The sequence below is a fragment of the Callithrix jacchus genome, chromosome 22 (genome assembly GCF_049354715.1).
Source record: "Callithrix jacchus isolate 240 chromosome 22, calJac240_pri, whole genome shotgun sequence".
NCBI classification, from domain to species: Eukaryota; Metazoa; Chordata; class Mammalia; order Primates; family Cebidae; genus Callithrix; species Callithrix jacchus.
The window spans coordinates 12,553,166-12,579,624 of NC_133523.1; the positions used below are offsets into that span (position 1 = coordinate 12,553,166).

Genomic DNA, 26,459 nt, shown 5'->3' on the forward strand with positions numbered 1-26,459 from the left:
TTGTTGCCCACGCTGGATAACAGTGGCGCAATCTGGGCTCACTGCAACCTCTGCCTTCCGGGTTCAAGCGATTCTCCGGCCTCAGACTCCCAAGTAGCTAGGATTATAGGCGCCCGCCACCACACCCAGCTAATTTTCGTATTTTTTTAGTAAAGACGGGGTTCCACCATGCTGGCCAGGCTGGTCTTGAACTCCTGACCTCGTGATCTGCCTGCCTCTGCCTCCCAAAGTGCTAGGATTACAGGCGTGAGCCACCGTGTCCGGCAGCAAATGATTTTAAAAATTAGCCGGGTACGGTGGCGCGCGCTTGTCGTCCCAACTATTTGGGAGACTGAGGTAGGAGGATCGCTTGAACCCAGGAGTTCGAGGCTGCAGTGAGCTATGACTGCGCCACTGCACTCCAGCCTGGGCGACAAAGACAGACCCTGTCTCAAAAATAGAAAATAAAAATAAATTGGACAAACAATTCTTAGCTCACTAGCCGTCCGAAAACACGGCCTAGTGCGCTTCGCGCCGCGGGCTATAGTTTGCTCACCCACGCTGACCCACTGCCGCGCACAGGAGAGCACTCTCGGGAGGGCGGTGCCAGGAGGTGGGCCTCGGATTGGGCCCCACGTACTGGGCGGGACAGATACGCCATCTTGACGTAAGCGCAGTTGGGCGGGGAATGCCCGGATTGGCCTACCCGGCGTCACAGAGCGCGCGGCATATCGGTATTCAGCCAATCAGCGCGGCGCTGTTGTCTCGCCCCGCCTCGCGCCGGCGTCTGGGTGGTGTGGAGAGGGCGCCCAGTTTCACAGAGCTCCCAGCGCTCACTTCCGGGCACGGTCGGGCCGTGACGTCGGGAGGAGGGCAGGTAAGTGCGGAGGATCGGGGAAGGCCGGGGTCCGGCCGCCGCCTCACCCTGGCCTCGGAGCCGCCTGGCTCGCCCGTCCGCGTTGCGGGACGCGGAGCTGAGGACCCGAGTTGGATGCCCGGAGCAGGCCCAGGTCCCAGCCACGACCAAAGTCCCTGAGGCCCCAGCTGAGACCCCCGACCCAAGTGCCCGGTTCCCGGCCCCATCCTAGCCCGCATCCATATTATGCCTGAAGGGCCCCTTGGTTTCCGCATCCGGAAAATGGGACCAATAAGTCCCCACCTCACCAATTTTTTTTTAAATGATCCTTGTAAAACCGTGAGCAGGAGAAATTACTAAACTGCCAACATTTAACTCGGTGTCAGGCGCTGCTCTAAATGCCTTAACCAACCATTTTACACATAAGGAAAGCGAGGCTTAGAGAAACAGTTTGCCCCAAGTCAAGCAGATGGGCAGCAGCACGGTGGCACTCCGAACCCGAGCTGTAAGCCCAGGACAAACAGGGTCGGTAATTACTTTTGCACGAAGGACCGGAGATACCTACACGCCCCGCCCCCCATAGCCCAGTCTGTCATTTACTGGGGCAGTAAAACCATCTTAAGACATGCACACCCTCACGCTCCCGTAAAAGGAATATTTTTGCTCTTTGCAGGCTCTTCCCGTGTGTTACTTGATTCACAGCAACCCCAGAAAGTCAGTCTTGTCGTCATCATTCGCCCTTTACCAGGGACGAAATACAACAAGCCCGGGGAAGTACAGACACTGACCAAGGTCACCCAGCTGAGTGGAGCTGGGATTCAAGCCCAGGGTGCCGTGACCCCTAACGCCTCAAGGGGCACTTACCTATTTTGTTGGCAAAAGTATTTTTAGGTTCGAACAGACCTTGGAATAATCTAAGCTAAGGGCCGTACTTTATAGTGGAGTATCCAAGACTAAGATGCGAGCAGAACAGTTTATATCCAGGACTTGGCACCACTGCCTCCCCGCCTCATCACATAGCCCCCACTCCATCAGAACCTCATTCATTTGCTTCTTTTCTCTTCTTTTTTTTTTTCTTGAGACGGAGTCTTGCTCTGTTCACCTAAGCTGGAGTACAGTGGCATGATCTCAGCCCACTGCAATTTCTGCCTCCCAGGTTCAAGCAATTCTGCCTCAGCCTCCTGAATATCTGGGATTACAGGTGTGTGCTACCATGCCCAGCCAAGTTTTGTATTTTTAGTACAGATGGGGTTTCATCATGTTAGCCAGGCTGGTCTTGAACTCCCAACCTCAATTGATCCACCTACCTCTGCTTCCCAAAGTGCAGGGATTACAGGCGTGAGCCACTGTGCCCAGTCCCTAAGAATGGTTTTACATTTTCTAGTCATTGGGGAAAAAAATCAAAAGAAGGATGCTTTGGGACAGGTGACGAGTATGTGAAGTTCAAATTTGTGTCAACAAAATTTATATTGGCATGCAGCTACATACGTTCCTTTATATGTTGTTTGGGGCTGCTTTCTAGCTACAAGGGCAGAGTTGAGTTGTTGGAGCAGAGATCATCTGTCCTAAAAAGCCAGAAATATTTACTGTCTCCCCCCTTGACAGAGAAACTTGGCCAATCTTTGTTCTAGAATACGCTTCACTGCCTCACAGCATCTCTCTGTAGTGTAAACTTGAACTTCCTTCTATTTGACCTAAAAGGCTCCCTTCCAAAACATGGGAGGGCATCTGACCACCCCTAGCTTGAGGAGCCCCCACATTTGTTAGCTGTGTCACTTGCACTGACTGTGGCCCTTACGGAGCCTCGATCAGTTCTCTCAGTCGCTCACCCCATTGACGTTTATCTGGGCCTGGCACTGTCCAGGTGTTGGGGTATGGTACAGTATAACCTGGCCGGGAGACATGAACAGACACAGGGGATGTGACCAGAACGCCAGGAAACAGGCCGGGCGCAGTGGCTCATGCCTGGAATCCCAGCACTTTGGGAGGATGAGGCAGGCGGATCATGAGGTCAGGAGATCAAGACCAGCCTGAGCAACATGGTGAAACACTGTCTCTACTACAAATACAAAAGTTAGCTGGGCATGGTGGCAGGCACCCATAATCCCAGCTACTCAGGCGGCTGAACGAGGAGAATCACCTGAACCTAGGAGGTGAAGATTGCAGTTAGCCAAGATCACGCGACTGCACTCCAGCCTACAACAGAATGAAACTCCCTGTCAAAAAAAAAAAACAACTCCAGGAAACTAGTGACTATGGATTGAGTGGTCAGATGAGTCTGTGTGTCTGTGTGTGTATGTGTGTTTTGAGATGGAGTCTCACTTTGTAGCCCAGGCTGGGATGCAGTGGCACCGTATTGGTTCACTTGAACCTCTGCCTCCTGGGTTCAAGCGATTCTCCTGCTTCAGCCTTCCAAGTAGCTGGGACTACAGGCACGCGCCACCGGGCCCAGCTAATTTTGTATTTTTAGTAGAGACGGGTTTCACCATTTTGGCCAGGATGGTCTCGATCTCTTAACCTCATGATCTGCCCGCCTCAGCCTCCCAAAGTACTGGGATTACAGGCGTGAGCCACTGCGCCTGGCTGTCCATATTTTAAAAGATCCCCTGGGCTGCTGTAGGGTGAGCAAGCATCGGGGGCAGGGCAGGAAACGAGAAGACAGCGCTGGCCCACGTGAGTGATGATGGGTGCTGGACTGGTCGGGGCCACAGAGAGATGAAAGTGTCAGATGTGATGGGTACACTGGCTGTTGAGTAGGCAGAACTCCTCTTTCTGAACAGACACACGCCGCTTTTTGGATGTCTGCAACGCCTGGCAGGAGTCTTGTGTGAGCCGGCTCCACCACACGGCCCACGACATCTTCGCAGGGAAGACAGTGGACCAGGAGGCCAGGACAGGGCAGTGTGCTCACAAGGCCAGTTTCTGATCGTCTGCCCTGAGGGTGAGGACCAGTAGGCAACTGCCAGGATGGTGAGTAGACAGCCTCGTGTGCCCTGGGCTCCTCTCCCAGTCTGTGTTGGACCCTGGAAGCAGCCCCTCCTCCCCTCCCACAGCTCTAAGATGATGCTTCCTATGTCGGGGTCACCCTCTTGATGCAGTGGGTCTGAAACGTTGCTGTGCACTAACATCACCCAGGGGTGCTTTTTAAATGTTTCCTTTGGTGTTTTTTTTTTTTTTCTAAGACAGTCTCACTTTGTCACCCAGGCTGGAGTGCAATGGCACGATCTTGGCTCACTGCAACCTCCACCTCCTGAGTTCAAGCAAGCACCTCCCACTAATTTTTATATTTTTAGTAGAGACCGAGTTTCACCATGTTAGCAAGGCTGGTCTCAAACTCCTGTCCTCAAGGAATCCACTACGCTCAGCCTAAATTTCCCCTTCCCCCTCCCCTTCTTTCTCTTTCTTTCCTTCATTTTTTTAAAAGGTAAAATTCATATAACATAAAATAAAACATTATGAGGCCAGGCGCAGTGGCTCGCGCCTGTAATCCCAGCAGTTGGGGAGGCCAAGGCAGGCGGATCATTTGAGATTAGGCATTTTGAGACCAGCCTGGCCAACATGGCATAACCCTGTCTCTACAAAAAATACAATTACTAAGCCAGGCATGGTGGTTCACGCGTGTAGTCCCAGCACTTTGAGAGTCCGAGACAGGTGGATCGCCTGAGGTCAGGAGTTCAAGACCAGCATGGCCAACATGGTGAAACCCCCGTCTCTACTAAAAATATAAAATTAGCTGGCCATGGTGGCAGGCACCTGTAATCCCAGCTACTCGGGAAGCTGAGGCAGGAGAATTGCTTGAACCCAGGAGGCGGAGGTTGCAGTGAGCTGAGATCACAGTGAGCCGAGATTATTCCACTGCACTCAGCCTGGGCAACAAAGGAAGACTCTATCTCAATAAAATAAATAAATAATCCAAAAAAAATGTTTTTAATGAGATTTGGGTGGGGACACAGCCAAACCAAATCAGCCTGTCTCTCAGTCATGTCTCTTCCGCTTTACAGGGTGAAAGGAAAGGGGTCAACAAGTACTATCCTCCAGACTTCAACCCCGAAAAGGTAAGAGCAGCTCCCTCCTCCAGCCCCACACTAGCAGAAAGGCCCACGTCATCCCCTCTTGGGGTTGGAGCTGCTGCTGTGGAAGGATGGGCGGCCCACAAGGTCTTTTTGTCCTCCGCTCGTTACATGAGGCTCGGGCTGTCTTCACTTCTGGGTGGTAACTGGGGCTCTCCTCAGGGACCTGTCACTCCATGTCCAGCAAGGAGCATAGTGTGTTTACAGCGGGGGCCCAGGATATGGCCAAGCGCATGGATGAGGATCCCCTGGCTCCCCAGCTCCAGCACCTCTGGCGTCCTGGTTGTCGCCTCTGCCTGGAATCTTTTCCTCCATTTCACCATACCCTCAGTTCCTTAAGGGCTTTCCTCACAGAGGTCCTCCCTGACCACTGTCTCGTTCTCTGTGGCATGGCAGAGCACTTTATATAACCTCACAGCCCTTAGAACTCCCTCACTTATTGTTCCTTTATTTGTGTCTTGTCCGTCTCCCCTACTAGAACATTCTCTCCATGAGGACAGAGCTGTTCATGGCTGTGTCCCCACAGGGTAGGTGCTCAGTCAGGGCCCGAGTCCATTGCCTAGTCCTGAGTATACGACTTTGGCCTTTGTATGCCAAAGTTTCTGCATATGTCAGAAGGGGAAAATAAAAGGAGCTGACCTCACAGAATCATTGAGGGATAAATCCTAACTACTCGAGAGGCTGAGGTGGGAGGATTGCTTGAACCCAGGAGGTGGAGACTTCAGTGAGCCATAATCATGCCACTGCACCCCAGCCTGGGCTACAGAGCCAGACTCTGCCACAAAAAAAAAAAAAATTAGGTGATACACATGAAGTCCCCAGGGAATGTTTGCCAGCCTTGTCACCTCACCTCATCTTCCCCATAAACCTGGAAGTAATGATGACCATTATACATAGTTGACAGACGGGGGAAACTGAGGCTCAGGAAGGCAAAACATGAGGTCACTCACTCAGGGTCCCCTGGCTCTTTCAGTTCATAAATGGGAATGGGGCTGGGCACAGTGGCTCGTGTCTGTAATCCCAGCACCTTGGGAAGCCAAGGCAGGCAGATCACGAGGTCAGGAGATCAAGACAATCCTGGCCAACATGGTGAAACCCAGTCTCTACTAATAAAGTACAAAAATGAGCCAGGCATGGTGGCAAGCACCTGTAGTCTCAGCTACTTGGGAGGCTGAGGCAGGAGAATCACTTCAACCTGGGAGGTGGAGGTTGCAGTGAGCCGAGATTGTACCACTGCACTCCAGCCTGGGTGACAGCAAGACTCCATCTCTAAATGAATAAATAGGAGGGGGACTATTGAAACTCACATTCCTGGTTCCAAGCACGTGTGTTCCAGTAAGACTTGGGTGCCTCCCGGATTGCTGTGAACACCAATGTGCAGGACATAAGAACGAGGCCTCTCCCACCTGTGAGGCACCTGTCCCAAACCAGTGGGGGTGGCAGAAAAGCATAAGCCCCCCAGCTCGGCAGCACTAATCCGCTCCCTCACCCTCTCCACACAGCATGGCTCTCTCAACCGGTACCACAACAGCCACCCGCTTCGGGAGCGGGCTCGGAAGCTGTCACAGGGCGTCCTCATCATCCGGTAAGGCCCAGTATCACCTGAGGACACCACTGTCCCGCCCCCTTCCTCCAGTCTCAAGGAGAATTCGGTGCCCATTGGCCCAATGCTACAGGGTCACTGTATGAGTCAGTTACTGCCACGTAAGAAAACAAGCATTTGTTATTGCTCACGTCTGCAGCTCAGCAAAATACCTCTGCTGGGGCTGGAAGGGCTGGGCAGGGCTGGGCAGGTCTTGGCTGCACTAGGCTGGGCTGATCGGGGCTGGGTTCCCATGTGTTTCAGAGCTGGCTGGCTGGGGACTGGATGGTCTAGCGGGGCCTTGACCTGTACAGCTGGGCTCTGCTCCATGTTGTATCTCATCCTGTAGCAGGCCAGCCTGGACTTGATCCCACAGGACTCTCAGAAAAGACAGTGATCGTGGCTGAGCGCAGGGGCTCACTCCTGTAACCCCAGCCTTTTGGGAGGCCAAGGCGGGTGGGTCACCTGAGGTCAGGAGTTTGAGACTGGCCTAGCCAACAAGGTGAAACGCCATCTCTACTAAATATACCAAAGTTAGCCAGGCGTGGTGGCTTGCACCTGTAGTCCCAGCTACTGACAAGGCTGAGGAATGAGAAACGCTTGAACCTGGGAGGCAGAGGTTGCAGTGAGCTGAGATCATGCCACTGCACTCCAGCTGGGCAACAGAGTGAGATTCAGTCTCAAAAAAAGAACAAAAAGGCCAATAATCATACCTGTAATCCCAGCACCTTGGGTGGCTAACACAGGAGAGGATCACTTCAGCCCAGACGGTCGAGGCTGTGGGGAGCCATGATTGTGCCACTGCACTCCAGCCTGGTCAACAGAGTGAGACCCTAGCCAAAAAGAAAAAAAAAAATTAAGAGTAAATAAATAAAGGAAAAGCTATCTCACTGCTGTGAAGTGGAAAGCCAGGATCCATGTCATACATACAACTGTGATAAAGAAATACAGCGATAACACAGCAGCTTTTCGAAACTCTAATCAGACACAGCTGCCTGGGGACAGCGCCCTGAAAACTGCTTCCTCCTTTGTTCAGAAGTTGGTTTCACTGACGTGGTGAGGTGTTAAAACAGCACCAACCAAGCACAATGGCTCACGCCTGTAATTCCAGCACTCTGGGAGGCCGGGGCTGGTGGATAAGTTGAGGCTGAGTTGGAGAACAGCCTGGCCAATGCAGAGAAACCCTGTCTCTACTAAAAATAGAAAAATTAGCTGGCTGTCGTGACGCACACCTATAATCCCAGCTATTTGGGAGGCTGAGGCAGGAGAATTGCTTGAACCCAGGAGGCGGAGGTTGCAGTGAGCCAAGACCACGCCATTGCACTCCAGCCTGGGTGACAGAGGAAGACTCTGTCTCCAAAAAAAAAAAAACAACTCACAGCAGCACCCAAGGGCGTTTGTCCCTGGACCTGGTCAGTCTGCTGTAGAGCAGGGCGGGAGGTTCCCACTCAGTTACAGTGGCTGTGATTCTTTCTCCTCCTCATGTCCATTTCCTGTGTAATGTGACTGTAGCAACTCCCATGAGGCAGGGGCAGTATAATGCCCCACCCCTCAAATCACAACAGCAACGGGAGTCGCAGGTGTGGAGACCCAGGGAGTGTCCAAGTGGACAAGTGCAAGTAAGATCCTGTCTGTCGTTGCAGATTTGAGATGCCCTATAACATCTGGTGCGATGGCTGTAAGAACCACATCGGCATGGGTGAGCCTCTGCCCGCCCCGTCCATTCATTCCCGAAAACATCAGACCCCTAAACTGCTGGGCGCCACTGGGGTGGGGGGTGGGAGGGTCCTGATCAGGAATGAGGGAGGAGACGGGCACACGAGCGACTGGCTGGCCGTGGAAGCCAGGCTCAGGCTTCCAATCCCATCTCTGACTCCTCCTAGTTGGGGAAACCTCAGCAAGTGACAGTGAGCCTCTTTGTGCCTCTGTTTACCCATCTGCAAAATTCAGATGGCAATGAAATAACCACCCCCACCCAACCCCCTTCCAGGTGTTCGCTACAACGCAGAAAAGAAGAAGGTGGGCAATTACTACACAACCCCCATCTACAGGTAAGGGCGGCTTGGGGGCATCATGGGAGCAGGTTGGGTGGCCACAGGTCGAGGGGGCTACAAAGAGCCTGGGTGGGAGGGAAGCCATTCCCTGCAGAACTCTCCTGGAAACCGCCCTGGCTTCTCAATCAGGGCGTGCCCCCAGCTCCAACCTTCCATGGCTCCCACCTTCCTCAGTAAAAGCCCAAGTCCTCTCCCCGGCTCACAAGGCCCTGCACACTCTGCCTATCCTTTCTCCACCCTAACCTCCTCCCACTGTCCCACACACACCCTATGGACACACCCACTGCTGTGCTTCCACCTGGAATGCTCTTCCCCAGGTAGCTCCAAGGCTCCTCCCTCATCTGGGGTTTCTGCTCAACCACCACCCCTCAGAGACACCTTTTCTGGCTTTTTTGTGTGTGTAGTTACATGGGTGAACTTTTTTTTTTTGAGACAGAGTTTTCGCTCTTGTCACCCAGGCTGGAGTGCAGTGGCGTGATCTTGGCTCACTGCAACCTCCACCTTCCAGATTCAAGCGATTCTCCTGCCTCAGCCTCCCGAGCAGCTGGGATTACAGACATGTGCCACCACGCACGGCTAATTTTTTGTATTAGTAGAGATGGGGTTTCACCATGTTGGCTAGGCTGGTCTTGAACTCCTGACTTCAGGTGATTCCCTCAGCCTCCCAAAGTGCTAGGATTACAGGCATGAGCCATCGTGCTTGGCTCAGAGACGCCTTTTCTAAAGTGAGACTCAACACCAGTTGCTTGTGCCCTTGCTGTCAAGGTGGCCCCTGCTGGGACGTCAGCCTGTCCCCAAGCAGGTTGGCTTCTCCACTACTCAGCAGTGTCCCCAGCAGCTGGCACTGAGCATGCCACAGGGAAGCCTGTCTTGGGCGAGTTTGTGGAATAAATGAACTAATGGACAAATGAATGGATGAACAAATGATGAATGAATTAACGGATGGATGGATGAGCAAATGAATGTATGAATGAATTTAACAAATGAATCAGCGAACCAACAAACGAATGCGTTAATGAATGAACAAATAAACTAATGATTGAATGAACTAAAAAAATGGATGCTGTGGCTCATGCCTGTAATCCCAGCACTTTGGGAGGCCAAGGCAGGTGGATCGCCTGAGGTCAGGAGTTCGAGACCAGCCTGGTCAACATGGCAAAACCCTGTCTCTATTAAAACTACAAAAAAATTAGCTGGGCATGGTGGCAGTGCCTGTAATCCCAGCTACTCGGGAGGCTGAGGCAGGAAAATCACTTGAACCTGAGAGGCAGAGGTTTCGGTGAGCAGAGGATGCACTGTTGCCCTCCTGGGTGACAAGAGTGAAGCTCCATCTCAAAAACAAAAAACAAAACGGACGAGTGAATGAATGAACGAACGAACGAACAGATGAATGGACAAATGAATAAGTCAACCGCAGCTCCACTGATAGAGGGTCCATTCTGGGTGCCCAGATGTGCCCCTTTTACCCATGGCTCTACACAGCACATAGTGGGTGCTCAGTGAATTCTTGTCAAATGAATCTTGTCCATTGGGTGGAAGGAAGCAGGCAGAGGTGACAGGGCTGTCCTGGGGCACAGCCTCAGCCTCCTGCCTTCTGCCCACCGCTCCCTCCAAGGTTCCGGATGAAATGCCACCTCTGTGTCAACTACATCGAGATGCAGACAGACCCGGCCAACTGCGACTACGTGATCGTGAGTGGCGCCCAGCGCAAGGAGGAGCGCTGGGACATGGCGGACAACGAGCAGGTGCTGACCACAGGTGAGCACCACCCACTTACCTGCCTGGGGGCCCCGGCCCTGAGTCTGCGCCGGGTCCCCAAGGCCCAGCCGAGCTCTGGTCGTTGCAGAACACGAGAAGAAGCAGAAGCTGGAGACGGATGCCATGTTCCGGCTGGAGCACGGCGAGGCTGACCGGAGCACGCTCAAGAAGGCGCTGCCCACGCTGAGCCACATCCAGGAGGCCCAGAGCGCCTGGAAGGACGACTTCGCCCTCAACAGCATGCTGCGGAGACGGTTCCGGGTGAGCGGGGACAGACACCGTGGGCTCAGGCCTGGGCCAGCCCTCGCCCCACTGCATCCTAGCTATGAGCAGACCACTGTACCTTCTGAGCCTCAGTTTCCCCATTTGCTACATAGTGATCATGCCCTGTCTTAATCCATTCTAGCTGCTATAATCAAAAAAAAAAAAACACAGACTGGGTAATTTATAAATAGTAGAAATTTGTCTGGGCATAGTGACTCACGCTTATAATCCAGCACATTGGGAGGATCACCTGACACCAGGAGTTCAAGACCAGCCTGAGCAACATAATGAGACCCCCCCCACCCCGCATCTCAAAATTTAAAAATAAAAAAATGGAAATTTAACTTTTTTGTTTTTTTTTTTTTGAGACAGTGGGTTTCTCACTCTGTCACCCAGGCTGGAGTGCATTGGCACAATCTTGGCTCACTGCAACCTCCGCTTCCTGGTTCAAGTGATTCTCCTGCCTCATCCTCCAGAGTATTTTTAGTAGAGACGGGTTTTCACCATGTGCGTCACCATTTGGGGGACGGCCTCCCAAAGTGCGGGAATCCCCGCACTTTGTACAGTTGTGAGTTGGTACACCTGACCTGGCCACCACATTTTAAATGGAACCTCCCAGCCCACCCCCTACCCGACCGTCCTGCATTTTTTTTCTCCTTGTCACTGTCTCACCAGTAGATGGTCAGCTCCACCCAGACAAGGGTTATTCTCTACCTGTTGCTGTGTCCCCAGTGTCTAGAACAAAGCCTAGCACAAGGTGGGTGTCCCAGAAGTATCTGTGGAATGAGGCCACGTGTGGTGGTGCACACCTGTAATCCCAGTGCTTTGGGAGGCTCAGGTGGGAGGACTGTTTGAGGCCATGCTTTGGAGGCCAGCCTGGGCAACATGGTGAGACCCCATCTCTACAAAAAAAACATTTTTAAAATTTTATTTATTTATTTAGTTTTGAGACAGAGCCTTGCTCCATTGCCAGGCGCCAGGCTGGAATGCAGTGGCGAGACCTCGGCTCACTGCAACCTCCGCCTCCCCGGTTCAAGCAATTCTCCTGCCTCAGCCTCCCAAGTGGCTGGGACTACAGGCGAGTGCCACCAGGCCCAGCTAATTCTTGTATTTTTAGTAGAGACAGGGTTTTCACCATGTTGGCCAGGATGGTCTCGATCTCTTGACCTCGTGATCTGCCCACCTCAGCCTCCCAGAGTGCTCAGATTACAGGTGTGAGCCACCTTGCCCAGCCAAAAAACTTTTTTTTTTTTTTTTTTTTGAGACAGTTTCCCTCTTTCGCCCAGGCTTAAGTGCAGTGCCGCGATCTTGGCCCACTGCAACCTCCGTCTCCCGGATTGAATCAATTCTGCCTCAGCCTCCTGATTAGCAGGGACCACAGGCGCATGCCTCCATGCCCAGATAATTTTTGTATTTTTAATAGAGGCAGGGTTTTGCCATAATGGCCAGGCTGGTCTCAAACTCCTAGCCTCAAGGGATCCACCCACCTCGGCCTCCCCAAGTGCTGGGATTACAAGTGTGAGCCACCATGCCCAGCCTCTACAAAAATAAATGTTTTAATTAGCTGGGCGTGGTGGTGCACACCTGTAGTACTGGAAACCCGGGAGGCTGAGATGGGAGAATCACGTGAGCCCAGAAGGTGGAGCTGCAGTGAGCCATGATTGTGCCACTGCACTCCAGCCTGGGTGACAGAATGAGACCCTGTCTCAAAAAAGAAAAGTAAATTGAAGGATGGGCGCGGTGGTCACGCCTGTAATCCCAGCACTTTGGGAGGCTGAGGCGGGTGGATCATGAGGTCAGGAGTTCCAGACCAGCCTGACCAACATGGTGAAACCCGGTCTGTACTAAAAATACAAAAATTAGCCAAGTATGGTGGTGCACACCTGTAATCCCAGCTACTCGGGAGGCTGAGGCAGGAGAATCATTTGAACCGGGGAGACGGAGGTTGCAGTGAACTGAGATCATGCTACTGCACTCCAGCCTGGGCAACAGAGCAATACTGTCTCAAAAAAAAAAAAAGAAAGAGAAGTAAATGGAGACACTGAGAAGAGCTGGAGCAGTGCCCGCTAGCCCACAGAGGAGCTGGCTCTAACACACCTGCTGTCTCTGGTGTTCTTGGCCCCGACACAGGAAAAGAAAAAAGCCATTCAGGAAGAGGAAGAGAGAGACCAGGCCCTGCAGACCAAGGCGAGCCTGACCATCCCGCTGGTCCCGGAGACGGAGGATGACCGCAGGCTGGCGGCCCTGCTGAAGTTCCACACCCTGGACTGTGCGTGGGGTGCCTGGGAGAAAGTGGGCAGGGAGGCTCACAGTTGCCTGGAGATAGGGGAGTTCCTCAGCCATGAGTGGACTCTGGTCTAGCAGAGGGCAGTTCTGGACTTCCTCCCCTCCCGCCCCTGAAATGCCCTCTCTTTTCCTCCAGCCTACGAGGACAAGCAGAAGCTCAAGCGGACCGAGATCATCAGCCGCTCCTGGTTCCCCTCCACCCCCGGATCCGGCTCCAGCAGCAAGGTCAGCGCCGTCCTGAAGAAGCTGGCACAGAGCCGCAGAACTGCGCTTGCCACCTCCCCCATCACCGTGGGGGACCTGGGCATCGTGCGGCGGCGGCCTCGGGACGTCCCAGAGAGCCCACAGCATGCGGCCAACACCCCCAAGTGTGGAGAACCGCGGGTACCAGAGGAGACTGCCCAGGACAAGCCTGTGTCCCCCGGAGACTGTCCTCAGGAAACAGCTGAGACCCCTAAGTGCAGCGGGCTGAAGGGGCAGGAAGGGAGTCGTCAGGACAAGTCCCTTTCCCCAGCAGGCTCCTCCCAAGAAGTAGCTGACGCCCCAGACTCGCGGCACCCCTGCAGCCTCAGCTCCTCCCTCGTGGCGGACTACTCCGACTCAGAGAGTGACTGAGCCATCCCCAACCTGGGGACTGGACCTGCTCCAGAGGCCGCGACACACCCAGGAGGCCCCTCACAGACTGTAGACCCTCTGCTTGCCCACCAGCCCGGGGAGAGCTCAGACGCGGCCCCCTCCCCAGACCTCGCCTTCCTGCAACCATGGAGTTGTTATTTATTTTGGTCCTGGTGAGGATGTTTGTGCCTTGTCGGACTTCGTACATTAAAACCCTGTTTCTTTTTCCCTGTCCTGGGTTATTAGACAGGCCCTGCGGCTGCCCCCCAGCCCCTCCACTTGACCAACCTTGGCAGGCCTCTCATCAGCAAATGCTGGTATAGGGTCATAGCTATGACCACGGATGTGGTCCCCACCCAGAGTGACAAGAGTCTCAAGGTGGTGGTTCAGGTTGGCCAGGAATCAGGGCAGACTTCCTGGAGGAGGCAGCATGGGCCATGTGTGAAGGGTGAAAAGGAGGCCGGGCAGCAGAAACCACACACACAAGGCCAGGGAGGAGCATACAGGGTACCCAAGATCTGTGCCACATGCAGCAGGGGCAGGAACACACGGGCTGTTTATTATCCCAGCCCATGGAAAAGCCTTCTGTGCATGTTACTTTTAGGGTTTTCTTTTCGTTTTGTTTTTAAGAATGAGTCTCACTGTGTCGCCCAGGCTGGAGTGCAGTCGTGTGATCTGGGCTCACTGCAACTTCCACCTGCTAGGTTCAAGTGATTCTTCTGCCTCAGCCTCCCGAGTAGCTGGGACTCCCAGGCACTTGCCACCAAGCCCGGCTAATTTTTTATATTTTTAGTAGAGACGGGGTTTCACCATGTTGGCCAGGCTGGTCTCGAACACCTGACCTCAAGTGATCCACCCACCTCAGCCTCCCAAAGTGCTGGGATTCCAGGCGTGAGCAACAGCGCCTGGCCTGCATGTTAACTTTTGAATGAAACCGAGCACAAAGTGGCCCAGAAACAGCCATGCATTCTTCAAGGGATGCACGACCCCCCACTACCTCCCTCTGAACCTTGGAGAAGGAAGATCATTTAACAAATTCTATCGTTTGAACACTTGATGTTACCTTGCCACCGGGAAGACACCCCTAACTCTAGATAGCAGGCTGCTAAACAGGGCCTGGTACCCAGCGGGCGCCCCATCAATAGTGCCACTTTTGTGGTTCCGAGGAAGCGGCTCACTGCTTCCGAGCTTGGCAAGAGACCTGGAGTGGGCTCGGTCCCTTAGGCGGTGCCTCCTGGGAAACCGTGGGGTCAGCTTGGATGCGCATGCGCATGCGTCTCTTCCGGGGGAGGCTCCGCCCACGGCCCTGCCCGCTCCTCACGTGCGCGCAGACTCCTGTGCCCCCGGAGCTGCGCTGGGTTTGGCAACTGCACCATGACCCTCAAGGCGATCCGCTACTCGCGGGGCTCCCTGCAGATCCTGAACCAGCTGCTGCTGCCCCAGCAAACACACTACGAGGCGGTGGGCTCGGTGCGCCAAGCCTGGGAGGCCATCCGTGCCATGAAGGTGCAACGGGGCAGCGGGGCGGCAGGGCTGGAAGTGAGGGTGCGCCCGCGCCTGCCCCCTCCGACGCCCGATCCCTCCCCCACAGGTGCGGGGCGCCCCAGCCATCGCCCTAGTGGGCTGCCTCAGCCTCGCCGTGGAGCTGCAAACGGGCGCCGGGGGACCAGGACTCGCCGCACTGGTGGCCTTCGTACGCGACAAGCTGAGCTTCCTCGTCACCGCCCGGCCCACCGCTGTCAACATGGCCCGCGCCGCCCGCGACATGGCTGATGCTGCAGCCCGGGAGGCCGAGCGGGAGGGCGCTACGGAGGAGGCAGTCCGGGAGAGGTACAAGGATCTGGTACCAGGCACTGCTCTGAACAGGAATTATATTGACTCTTTTTAAGTATACTGACCCATTATACAGATGGGGAGACTGAGGCACAGCGGCGACCTTATCCAGGGCCCCACAGATGGGGCCAGGAGTCTAGCCTGGGCAGCCTGGCCCCAAAACCCAACTCCTTAATCGTGCCTCCCCTGAATACACCCGGCTCCTTGTCCACCTTGGAGGCCCTTTTTGGTGTCACTTTGTTCTCTTTTTTTTTTTCTTTTTTTGTTTTTAGATGGAGTCTCACTCTGTCTCCCAGGCTGGAGTGCAGTGGTGCCATCTCGGCTCACTGCAACCTCCGCCTCCCGGGTTCAAGCCAGTCTCCTGCCTCAGCCTCCTGAGTAGCTGGGATTACAGGCCCGTGCCACCAGGCCTAGCTAATTTTTGTATTGTAGTCGAGATGGGGTTTCACTATGTTGACCAGGCTGGTCTCGAACTCCTGACCTCGTGATCCGCCTGCCTAGGCCTCCCAAAGTGCTGGGATTACAGGCGTGGGCCACCGTGCCCAGCTGGGTTTTTGCTTTTGAGGAATTTTGTTTCCTGTCCTTGTCCCCTTCCTGCCCTCTTTTTTCCCCCCACTTCCCTTTTGCTCCAGCCCTTCCTAGCAATGTCACTGTACCCCACCAAGCTCGACCCTGCCTTACGGCCTTTGCACGTGCCACTGGTGCAGGCCAGGCATCCACAGCACTGTCACCCTCCACCATTGGATATGATACTGCTCACCCGCTGCTCTCTATTGCCTGATTCCACGTCTTTTCCTTCATTTTATTATCTATTCATCACCTCAGCATCAACTCCACCGGGGCAGAGATTTCTGTCTTGTTTACTGCTGGGTCACACTGGAAGTGCTCAGTAAACATGTGTTTGGGTGAATGAATGAGTGACACTTTGGCGGCCATGGCGGAAGGGTCCAGGCCCCACAGCAATGAGAGGCTTTGAGCAGGAGGGCTCCAAGATAGCAGCACTGGGCAGAGAGGAGGGGGTCGCCTGGGTCCCAGGGCCTGGTGGCTGGTACTGAAAACCCCTTGTCCCTCCCAGAGTGATCCGTTGCGCTGAGGACATGCTGGAGAAAGACCTCAGAGACAACGAGAGCATCGGGGACTTTGGAGCCTTGTTCCTCCTGGACCAGGTGGCCCCCAACGGTGGCAAGGTGACTGTACTGACCCACTGTAACACCGGTGCTCTGGCCACTGCTGGCTACGGCACAGCCCTAGGTGAGCGGGCCTCCTCAGGGGGTAGGGAAGGGCCTTCTAGGACCTTTTTTGGATACGAGAGAAAGAACCCCAAACCCAAACCATATTACCCAGCAAAAAAGTGTGAAGGTATTAGTGTACAGAAAAACATACTGTTGGCTTCAGGTATGGCTAGATCAAGGGGTTCCACCAGTAGCATCAGGATCTATCTATCTCTGTTCTTTTGCTCTGCCCTCCTTCACCTCCGGGCTCCATGGGCTGGCAGGGAGCTATTAGGGCTCAAATCGTGAGGAAAAGAGCCTCCTGTACTAGAGAAGTCTCCTTGTATCTCAGGGGGTCCACTGGGCACTAGGACCACCTGCCCATCCCAGCTCAGCCATTCAGTGGGCCCTGTCTGAGCCATATGCCTGGTGCCAGGCCAGGATGTGGACTCCAAGACGAACTGGGGAGAAGGGAGTGACCAGAGAAAGATCAGGTAGCTGCCACCAGGAGAGGGTGAATGGGCTCTAGGGGGTCAAGGCAGCAGATTCCACTTGACCCGAATTCCCCAGGAAAGTTCCCTGCGTGCCTGAGTCCCACCTTCATCCCTGATGGCAAGACCTCTGCCTTTGATTCTTTCACTCAGCCAGCATTTAGTAAGCACCTGCAGCAGTCCACACACTTCCATTTGCTGGGGATGCAGCAGTGAACGAAACAGACAAAACCTCTGCTCTCAGGGGTCCCAGGGAAGTAGAAGGGACAGTCAGCAGGCAAGATAAATACAGTCCTTCTTCAGTGTCCATGGAGGACTTGTTCCAGGACCTCCCACAGATACCGAAATCCACAGGTGCTCAGGTCCGTGATATACAAAATGCCATCACATTTGCATAACCTATGCACATCCACCCATATATATATATATATATATATATTTTTTTTTTTTTTTTTTTTTTTTTTAAAGAGTCTTGCTCTGTCGCCCAAGCTAGAGTGCAGTGGCACAATCTCACCTCACTATAGCCTCCGCCTCCCGGGTTCAAGAGATTCTCGTGCCTCAGCCTCCTAAGTGGCTAGGATTACAGGCATGAGCCACTACGACTAGCTGATTCTTATATTTTTAGTAGAAATGGGTTTTCACCATGTTGGTCAGAGTGGTCTCGAACTTCTGACCTAAGGTGATCCTCCAGCCTCAGCCTCCCAAAGTGCTGGGATTACAGGTGTGAGCCACCGCCCCCGGCCCACCCCCATATTTTAAATCATCTCTAGATTGCATATGGCAGCGAGTACAATGTAAATACTAACTGAACGGTAGTTATTGTCTAGGTGCAGTGCAGTGCAGGCCTGTAATCAGGATGCTGGGTGGGAGGACTGCTTGTACTCACAACTTCTAGACCAGCCTTGGCAACACAGCAAGACCCCGTCTCTATTTTTAAGCCCATAATCCCAGCACTTTGGGAGGCCAAGGTGGGCAGATGGCTTGAGCTCAGAGGTTTGAAACCTGGGTACTATGGCAAAACCCTGTCTCTACAAAAAATACTAAAACTAGCTGGGTGTGGTGGTATGCACCTGTGGTCCCAGCTCTTCAGAAGGCTGAGATGGGAGGATGGCTATTTATTTATTCCTTTATTTATTTTGGAGACAGAGTCTTGCTCTGTCATCCAGGCTGGAGTGCCATGGCACCATCTCGGCTCACTGCAGTCTCTGCTTCTCGGGTTCCAGTGATTCTTTTCAAAGATTTTCAACCCACGTGGTTGAGTCCCTGGATGGAGAACCCACAGAAAATGGGGGCTGGCTGTACACGTGAGGTGTTAGAAGGTGATCAACGCAAAGGACAGATCATAGTGCGGGGGCTGCTATGCAAAACTGAGAGATCAGGGAAGGCTTCACCAAGAAGGTGTCCTTTAAACAGATGTGAAACAAGGAACTATGTGAGCGTTGGGAAGAGTGTAGCAGACAGGGAACTGACACTGCGAGGGCCTCGGGGTGGGACTGTGCTCGGGAAGCCTTTGTCCATCTATGCCCACCTTCGGAGCCTGCACCTTTAACCAGTGGACCACCCCGTCTGTTTGCCCCTCCCGGGGGCCTTCTCCTGGTGGGCGGGTCCCCTGCAGGTGTGATCCGATCACTGCACAGCCTGGGCCGCCTGGAGCACGTCTTCTGCACTGAGACCCGGCCCTACAACCAGGGAGCCCGACTGACGGCCTTCGAGCTGGTCTATGAGCAGATCCCCGCCACCCTCATTGCCGACAGCATGGTAGCTGCCACCATGGCCCATAAGGGTGTGTCAGGTAAGCAGCAGTAAGCCCTACGGGGGGTAAGCACTGAGGGTAGGGCTCTGGGGCATGGGGCCAGGTAATGACCCCCAACTTGTCATGCACCCCCTCCCCAGCCGTGGTCGTGGGAGCTGACCGCGTGGTTGCCAATGGCGACACAGCCAACAAGGTGGGCACCTACCAGCTGGCCATTGTCGCCAAGCACCACGGCATTCCCTTCTACGTGGCTGCCCCCAGCTCTTCCTGTGACCTCCATCTGGAGACCGGCAAGGAGATCATCATTGAAGAGCGTCCGGGCCAGGAGCTGACTGACGTTAATGGGGTCCGGATTGCGGCACCCGGTAAACTGCCCCCTCAGAAAGGGACACCCCCTGCTGGGCGCAGTGGCTCACACCTGTAATCCCAGCACTTTGGGAGGCCACGGTGGGTGGATCACAAGGTCAAGAGATTGAGACCATCCTGGCCAACATGGTGAAACCCTGTCTCTACTAAAAATACAAAAATTAGTCAGGTGTGTTGGCACACACCTGTAATCCCAGCTGCTTGGGAGGCTGAGGCAGGAGAATTGCTTGAACTGGGAAGGCAGTGAGCCGAGATCACACCACTACACTCCAGCCTGGGCGACAGAGTGAGACTCCATCTTAAGTAAATCAATGAATCAATCGATAATAAGTGGGACAGATGTGCATAGGACCCAGTAGCAGCTGGGAGTCTAAACTCACTATTGGGTACAGTGTCCCTGCCTGCATGTACATTAGGGGTGAGATTCCAGGTGCTCCAGGAGTCCCCAGTTCCAAGAACCACGGTGGTAGAAACAGGTGACCACAACCTGAGAACTCTCATGGAAGCAAATTCCTGCCTCCTTGCCTCCTCTCTCTCCCCTGCAGGGATTGGAGTTTGGAATCCTGCCTTCGATGTCACCCCCCACGACCTCATCACTGGCGGCATCATCACAGAACTAGGGGTATTTGCCCCTGAGGAGCTCCAGGCAGTCCTACCCATCTCTTCCAGGGATGGGACCCCAGATGTAACCAACTCAGCCCTCCCTAGCCTGCCTCTCTAGGATTTTTAATAAATTTCTTGAATGGCTGCCCAAAAGCTGACCTTTCCACCCCTGACCACACTTGTTCCTAGTGCAGGGAGATCAGACAGGACCTTCCATCTACATCCCAGCATCTAGAGGAAGGCCACCCAGGTTCAAATCCTAACTCTGCCACTTTTTCCACTGTGTGATCTTAGACAACTCACGTCAACTCTCTGTGCCTTGGTTTCCTCATTTATAAAGCGTGGCTAACACTTGTACCTCCCTCTTAAGGTCAGGGCTGGAGCTAGGGTGACACTGCCAGGGCAGAATTTTAAGAGAACAGTAAAAAAGCTCAGCAGGCAGCCAGGCATGGTGGCTTATGCCTGTAATCCCAGTACTTTGGGAGGCTAAGCCAGGCAGATCACCTAAGGTCGGGAGTTCGAGACCAGCCTGACCAACATGGAGAAACCCCATCTCTGGTTAAAAAAAAAAAAAAAAAATACAAAGTTAGCCATGCATGGTGGCGGATGCCTGTAACCCCAGCTACTCAGCTGAGGCAAGAGAATTGCTTGACCTGGAGGGTAGAGGTTGCAGTGAGCTGAGGTGGTGTCACTGTACTCCAGCCTGGGTGACCAAGTGAGACTCCATCTCAAAAAAAAAAAAAAAAAATTATCTGAGCATGGTGGGTCATACCTCTAGCCCCAGCTACCCAGGCTGAGGTGGGAGGATGGCTTGAGCCCAAGAGTTCAAGGATACAAGGTGCTGTGATTTCACTACTGCATTTAAGCCTGGACAACAGAGTGAGACCCCATCATTAAAAATTAAAAAATCGATGAAGAACGAAACAAAACAATTTTTTTTTTTTTGAAACAGGGCCTCCCTGTGTCGCCCAGGCTGGAGTGCAGTGACATGATTTCGGCTCACTGCAATCTCCGCCTCCCAGGTTCAAGCGACTCTCCTGCTTCAGCCTCCCAAGTAGCTGGGATTACAGGCACCCGCCACTACGCCCAGCTAATTTTTGTACTTCTAGTACAGGGTTTCACGATGTGAGGCTGGTCTCGAACTCCTGACCTTAGGTGATCCGCCTGCCTCGGCCTCCCAAAGTGCTGGGATTACAGGCGTGAGCCACCGCACCCGGCTAACTCTTTTGTACTTTTAGCACAGATAGGGTTTCACCATATTGGCCACACTGGTCCCGAACTCCCGATATCAAGTGATCCGCCACCTCAACCTCCCAAGTGCTGGGACTGCAAGCGTTAGCCACCGCGCCCGGCCAAAACAGAATTTTAAAGAGACTACAACACAGCACTTGTGCCTTCAGCTCACTGACCACAACACCCTGGTTCCACTGAAACTTTATTTATAAAATTCTGCTGCTGGTCTGCAGGATGCAGGTTGACAATTTGATTGTCTTGGATATGAAAATATTTTTTAAGTCTTGGAAATACTGTTATTGATTACCGAAGTTTTCGGACTTTTAAAAATTCTACACTAGAGGTAAGTGCTGCACCCCTAAACCTAATCTGAGTTTTTATGTGTAAAAAGCATAAAACGTTGTAAGTTTTCTAAAACACATAAGCACTCAATAAACGTTAGCTTATCATGGTCACCTTTTTTTCACAATATCTGCAAAACTCCGGCTGTGATCCTTTACCCTTTTGGGTTCCTGTCTCTTTAAATCTGTGCCACATTGTATCCCGTGAGGTCTTGCGTTTTTCCGCCCCGCTGTATCCCATAGTGCCCTGTGCCTTCCGGCCACGACCGCTCACAGCCCGGCCTCTTCCGCTGCTTGCGGGAACATGGCGCAGGGACAGCGCAAGTTCCAGGCTCACAAGCCAGCAAAGAGCAAGACGGCAGCGGCGGCCTCTGAAAAGAATCGGGGCCCGAGGAAAGGCGGTGAGGAGTGGCCCGGGAACTTGGGGGTGAGGTGGACCCGGGGCTTCCCGACTTCACGCGAGCGCATCTTTCCCCAGGTCGTGTTATCGCTCCCAAGAAGGCGCGCGTCGTGCAGCAGCAGAAGCTCAAGAAGGTGTGCCGGGGCGAAAGATGGAGCCCGGAGGGCGGCAGTAGCGAGGGGTGGAGCCTGGAGGATGGCTAGGGGCGAGGGGTGGACCCCGGGGGTCGGCGAGGGCAGAGGATGGATCCCGGGGACCAGCTAGGAGCGAGGGATGGAGCCCGGGGCGCAGAGAGAGGCAATAGGTGGAGGCTGACGAGGGATAGAGGCTGGGGGACGTGCTAGGGACGAGTTCAAGGAAGCCTGGAAGCCGGCGAGGGAAGGAGCCTTCAGGGAAGGAGCACAGGGTTCGGCAAAGGGCAAGGGATGAAGCCTGGAGGACTCCCAGCTCTGTGAGCCTCCCTTTTCTTTTTTGTGCAAGGGGTACAGGAACACCACTTACCATTTTAGCAGAGCCTCGTAGAAGCAAGACCTGCGGCGCAAAACGTGTTCAAATAACGTCAGCTGCTCTTATCTTTAATAGAACTCAGGAAGGGAGCGAGGTGATATGGGAAGGGAATTGAAAGCACAGCTTTGTAAGCCTCTGAGAACGGCAGAGGGCTCAAAGAAGTGTCAGGTGCGTTGGTTATCGGTTTTTTGTTTTTTTTTTAAAGTCAGGGTCTAACTGTTGCCCAAGCTGGAGTGCAGTGGCCCCATTATAGCTCACTGCAGCCTCAGCCTCCTGGATTCAAGCAATCCTTCCGTCTCAGCCTCCTGAGTAGGTAGGATTGCAGGTGAGTGCCAGTACCCGGCTAATTTTAGTTTTTGGTAGAGACAGGTTTCACTGCGCTGCCAGTACTGGTCATGAACTCCTGGCCTCAAACGATCCTCCTGCCTCAGCCTCCCAAAGTGCTGGGATTACAGGCTTGAGCCACAACACCCAACCCATTGGAACTCATAGCTGCAGGGCAGGGGCAGTCTGGAGGAGGCTACTGAGCCACCAGTTTGGGACTTACACTGCTAGTTTTGCCCCACACCTGTGCCTTCCTTGCCAGCTTCCTTGCTCATCCATCGGATCCTCAGCTTGCTGTCTGCAAAGCAGAGATGACCTGGGGCAGAGGAGGCTGTCCACCGAGAGACTGTGGCACGCTGGGTACCATGTGATGTAGGGACCTGGGCATTCAGTGCCTCCTGGCTCCAGCAGCCTGTTTCCCCATCTGTAAAAGGGACATGAGCAGAGGTTTAAAAGCTAAGGTGTGGAGGTTTGGATTTTATGTGTGTGTGGAGGCCTGGAGAGTGCAGGACTTAAACCCCACCCGCGAGGCTCACATTCAGGTGCGGTTTGAGGGGACAGTGCTGATCTAGCTTCCTGTGAGCTCTGGATGGGAAGAGGTTGACCAGTCAGGCCCTCTCTCCACCCCAGGCCACAGTCTTACTGCCCTGTGCTTGTCCCTCAGAACCTAGAAGTTGGGATCCGGAAGAAGATCGAACATGATGTGATGATGAAAGCCAGCTGCCTGCCCAAGAAGCTGGCACTGCTGAAGGCTCCGGCCAAGAACAGGGCAGCTGCTACCACCTCCTCCAACAAGGCACCTTCCTGAGGACGCTGGCCCAGCGCAGGCCAACACCCTACCCCCACCTCCACGATGGGACATTGATCCCACAAGCTGCAGTCTCAGGAAGAGGACCCTGTCCCCCAGCTCTGGGCCTCACCTAGAACTTCAGTGGGGACCTGGCCCATGGGCAGGTGATCAGCAGGTCTTAGCATACTGAGAACTGTCCCCATGCCCCTTCCCAGGTCCTGCCTCCACAGGTTTAACCCAGAGCAATAAACCTGACTTTGTCGTATCTCTTGCAGTCCTGTGTTCCGGTGAGCAGGACAGTGAGCCCACAAGTCTCCATGAGCCACATGGCCTGGCCGGCCCCACCCCACCCCACCACCTTTAGCAGCGCTATGCCCAGAGGACAGCTGGGCTTCTTTCTGCGCCTCTAGCCATGAGCCTGAGACCCGGGAAAGAGTCTTTTCTCATTTAATCCCTGGTGTCTCTCTCATTCCTCCTGGTCAGTCCTCAGCCCTGGGGACACAACCAGGGTCAAGCTGGACATGAGTAGGTCAGAATGCATTTGGAAACCACGTGGTATGACCTGGATAAAGAGTGCCAACTGTAAGGGACTCAAGACAGCCAATGTTTAGGTAGCGCTGCCTATGAGGCAGGCTACACTGTCGCCCAGACTGGAATGCAGTGGCACGATCATAGCTCACTGCAGCCTCCATCTCCTAGGCTCAAGCCATCCTCCCACCTCAGTCTCCCGAGTGGTTGGAACTACAGGCATGCACCACCATGCCCAGCTGTTTATTACTTTTTGTAGAGATGGGGTCTTGCTATGTTACCCCAGCTGGTCTCAAACTCCTGGGCTCCTGCAATCCTCCTGCCTCGGCCTCTCAGAGTGCTGCGATTACAGGTGTGAGCCACCAGTTCCAGTGCTTTATACATGTCATCTAGCAGGGTGCCCCATTCAGTCCTGCATAACATTCCAGAGTGGAGCTGAGCCGGTAGCTGCCAGAGTCCCGATCCGTGCTCTCAGCTGGCCTTCCGCTACCTGTCACTGTCACAAGACCAGAATTCACTTCTGTCCATCCTGGGGTTCCCCCACCTGCAAATTGGGTCAGCTAGGCCAGACAGCGCCTGTGGAATATTCTGGGATCTCTGGCCTGATGACTTTCCTTTTCTTCCTTCACTGGGCCCAGGTCAAGGTCACAGCACAGGGAACAGATGGGCTCCAGTCAGGGTGATACTGAATTGCTGTCTTTGGGGAGTTGTACATACTTGGCTTCTACCGTGACACGGGGTGGGGCGACTGGTTCCTTAGAGGCCCATCCTCTTCGTGGCCACCTCAGCTACCAAGGAGACAGAGGTGCTGGGTCACCAGCAGCTGCCCCCAAACCCCATCCCAAGTGTTTTCTGGGTTCTACAGTGACAGTCAAGACTGCCAATTTTTTTTTAAAGATAGTCTTGCTCTGTAGCCCAGACCGGAGTGCAGTGGCACGATCTTGGCTCACTGCAACCTGCAACCTCTGCCTCCCGAGCAATCTTCCCACCTCAGCCTCCCAAATAGCTAGTATTATAGGCATGCAGCACCACGCCCAGGTAATTTTTGTGTTGTTCTATTTTATTTTATTTGAGAAGGAGTTTCGCTCTTGTTACCCAGGCTGGAGTGCAATGGCGCGATCTTGGCTCACCACCAACCTCCGCCTCCTGGGTTCAGGTAATTCTCCTGCCTCAGCCTCCTGAGCAGCTGGGATTACAGGCACGCGCCACCGTGTCCAGCTAATTTTTTTGTATTTTTAGTAGAGATGGGGTTTCACCCTGTTGACCAAGATGGTCTTGATCTCTTGACCTCGTGATCCACCCGCCTCGGCCTCCCAAAGTGCTGGGATTACAGGCGTGAGCCACTGCACCCGGCCAACTCTTTTGTACTTTTAGCACAGATAGGGTTTCACCATATTGGCCAGACTGGTCCCGAACTCCCGATATCAAGTGATCCGCCACCTCAGCCTCCCAAGTGCTGGGACTGCAAGCGTTAGCCACCGCGCCCGGCCAAAACAAAATTTTAAAGAGGCTGGAACACGGCACTTGTGCCTTCAGCTCACTGACCACAACACCCTGGTCCAAAAATGGGACTGAAACTACAAAATAATAAACTGTGAACGAAGCCACACAAAAGGCTACATCTTGAGTCATCCCACTTACGTGAAATGTCCCAAACAGAGGCAAACCACGGGGGGAGAGCAGATGAGGGAGCGGGAATGGGGAGTGAGTGCTCATAGGAACGGGGTTTCTTTGTGGGGTGGGGGGGATGAAAATGTTAGAACTGATTGGACAACATTGTGATTATACTGAATTGTACATGTTAAAATGGTGAATTAGGCCAGGCATGGTGGCTCATGCCTATAATCCTAGCACTTTGGGGGGCCAAGGCCCATGGATCACTTGAGGCAAGGAGTTCAAGACCAGCATGGCCAATATGGCAAAATCCCATCTCTACTAAAAATCAGCCGGCTGTGGTCCTGGGCGCTTGTAATCCCAGCTACTCAGGAGCCTAAGGCAGGAGAATCACTTGAACCCCAAGGTGGAGATTGCAGTGACCCAAGACGGTGCCACTACACTCCAGCCTGGGCAACAAAACGAGACTCCGTCTCAAAAAATAGTAATAAAATTGTGATTTTTACCACCATCCCCACCCCTCCCAAACACGCCGAGAGAAATTTCACAAAGTCCTTAGCATCTTGAAAAATCAGGAACTGGGGCAGTGGAAGCCACATCGGATGGAAAGACAGTAGTCTGGCGTTTCCCAAGCTGCCAGGAAGGTCCCACCCTCATGGTTGCTGGGGCTGGAGGATGAATGAGGCCCAGACTCCAGACTGAGGGCTAAGGGTAGCTCTTCCCTTCATGGCCATTCCCCAGCTTCTGCGGCCATCTGCCCATCTCAGGCAGTAATTGCCTTCTGCCCTTGGTTTTGTTTTGTTGTTTTTGGATGTTTTTGATGGAGTCTCACTCTGTCACCCGGGCTGAAGCGCAGTGGCACCATCTCAGCTCACTGCAACCTCCACCTCCCTGTCCCAGTTTAAGCAATTCTCCTGCCGCAGCCTCCAAAATAGCTGAGATTACAGGCACGCACCACCATGTCCAGTTAATTTTTGTATTTTTAGTAGAGATGGGGTTTC

General features: G+C 53.7%; 3 protein-coding genes across 4 annotated transcripts; all 3 read left to right on the plus strand.

The window, feature by feature from the left end:
* The first annotated feature begins 796 nt into the window (after positions 1-796).
* YJU2B (YJU2 splicing factor homolog B) lies at positions 797-13,691 on the plus strand. 2 transcript variants are annotated; one of them, XM_035287476.3, is made up of 11 exons: positions 797-856; positions 1,917-2,036; positions 3,616-3,805; positions 4,837-4,890; positions 6,408-6,490; positions 8,131-8,186; positions 8,478-8,538; positions 10,157-10,299; positions 10,388-10,560; positions 12,694-12,832; positions 12,986-13,691. In XM_035287476.3, the coding sequence occupies exons 3-11, from the start codon at positions 3,803-3,805 to the stop codon at positions 13,462-13,464; spliced, it is 1,191 nt and encodes a 396-aa protein (XP_035143367.1). In that variant the 5' UTR covers positions 797-856; positions 1,917-2,036; positions 3,616-3,802; the 3' UTR covers positions 13,465-13,691. The 2 variants fall into 2 exon arrangements, with proteins under 2 accessions (XP_035143367.1, XP_008985634.1); XM_008987386.5 differs by lacking the exon at positions 1,917-2,036.
* A 1,110-nt stretch (positions 13,692-14,801) lies between these two features.
* Positions 14,802-19,874, plus strand: MRI1 (methylthioribose-1-phosphate isomerase 1). Its single transcript, XM_035287477.3, has 6 exons — positions 14,802-14,970; positions 15,056-15,294; positions 16,373-16,548; positions 18,615-18,791; positions 18,893-19,117; positions 19,664-19,874. The coding sequence occupies exons 1-6, from the start codon at positions 14,839-14,841 to the stop codon at positions 19,837-19,839; spliced, it is 1,125 nt and encodes a 374-aa protein (XP_035143368.3). The 5' UTR covers positions 14,802-14,838; the 3' UTR covers positions 19,840-19,874.
* Positions 19,875-21,584: 1,710 nt separating this feature from the next.
* Positions 21,585-23,581, plus strand: C22H19orf53 (chromosome 22 C19orf53 homolog). The gene is made up of 3 exons (XM_002761792.7): positions 21,585-21,696; positions 21,774-21,829; positions 23,191-23,581. Exons 1-3 carry the CDS (start codon positions 21,600-21,602, stop codon positions 23,332-23,334), a joined length of 297 nt encoding a protein of 98 aa, XP_002761838.1. The 5' UTR covers positions 21,585-21,599; the 3' UTR covers positions 23,335-23,581.
* Positions 23,582-26,459: the final 2,878 nt, after the last annotated feature.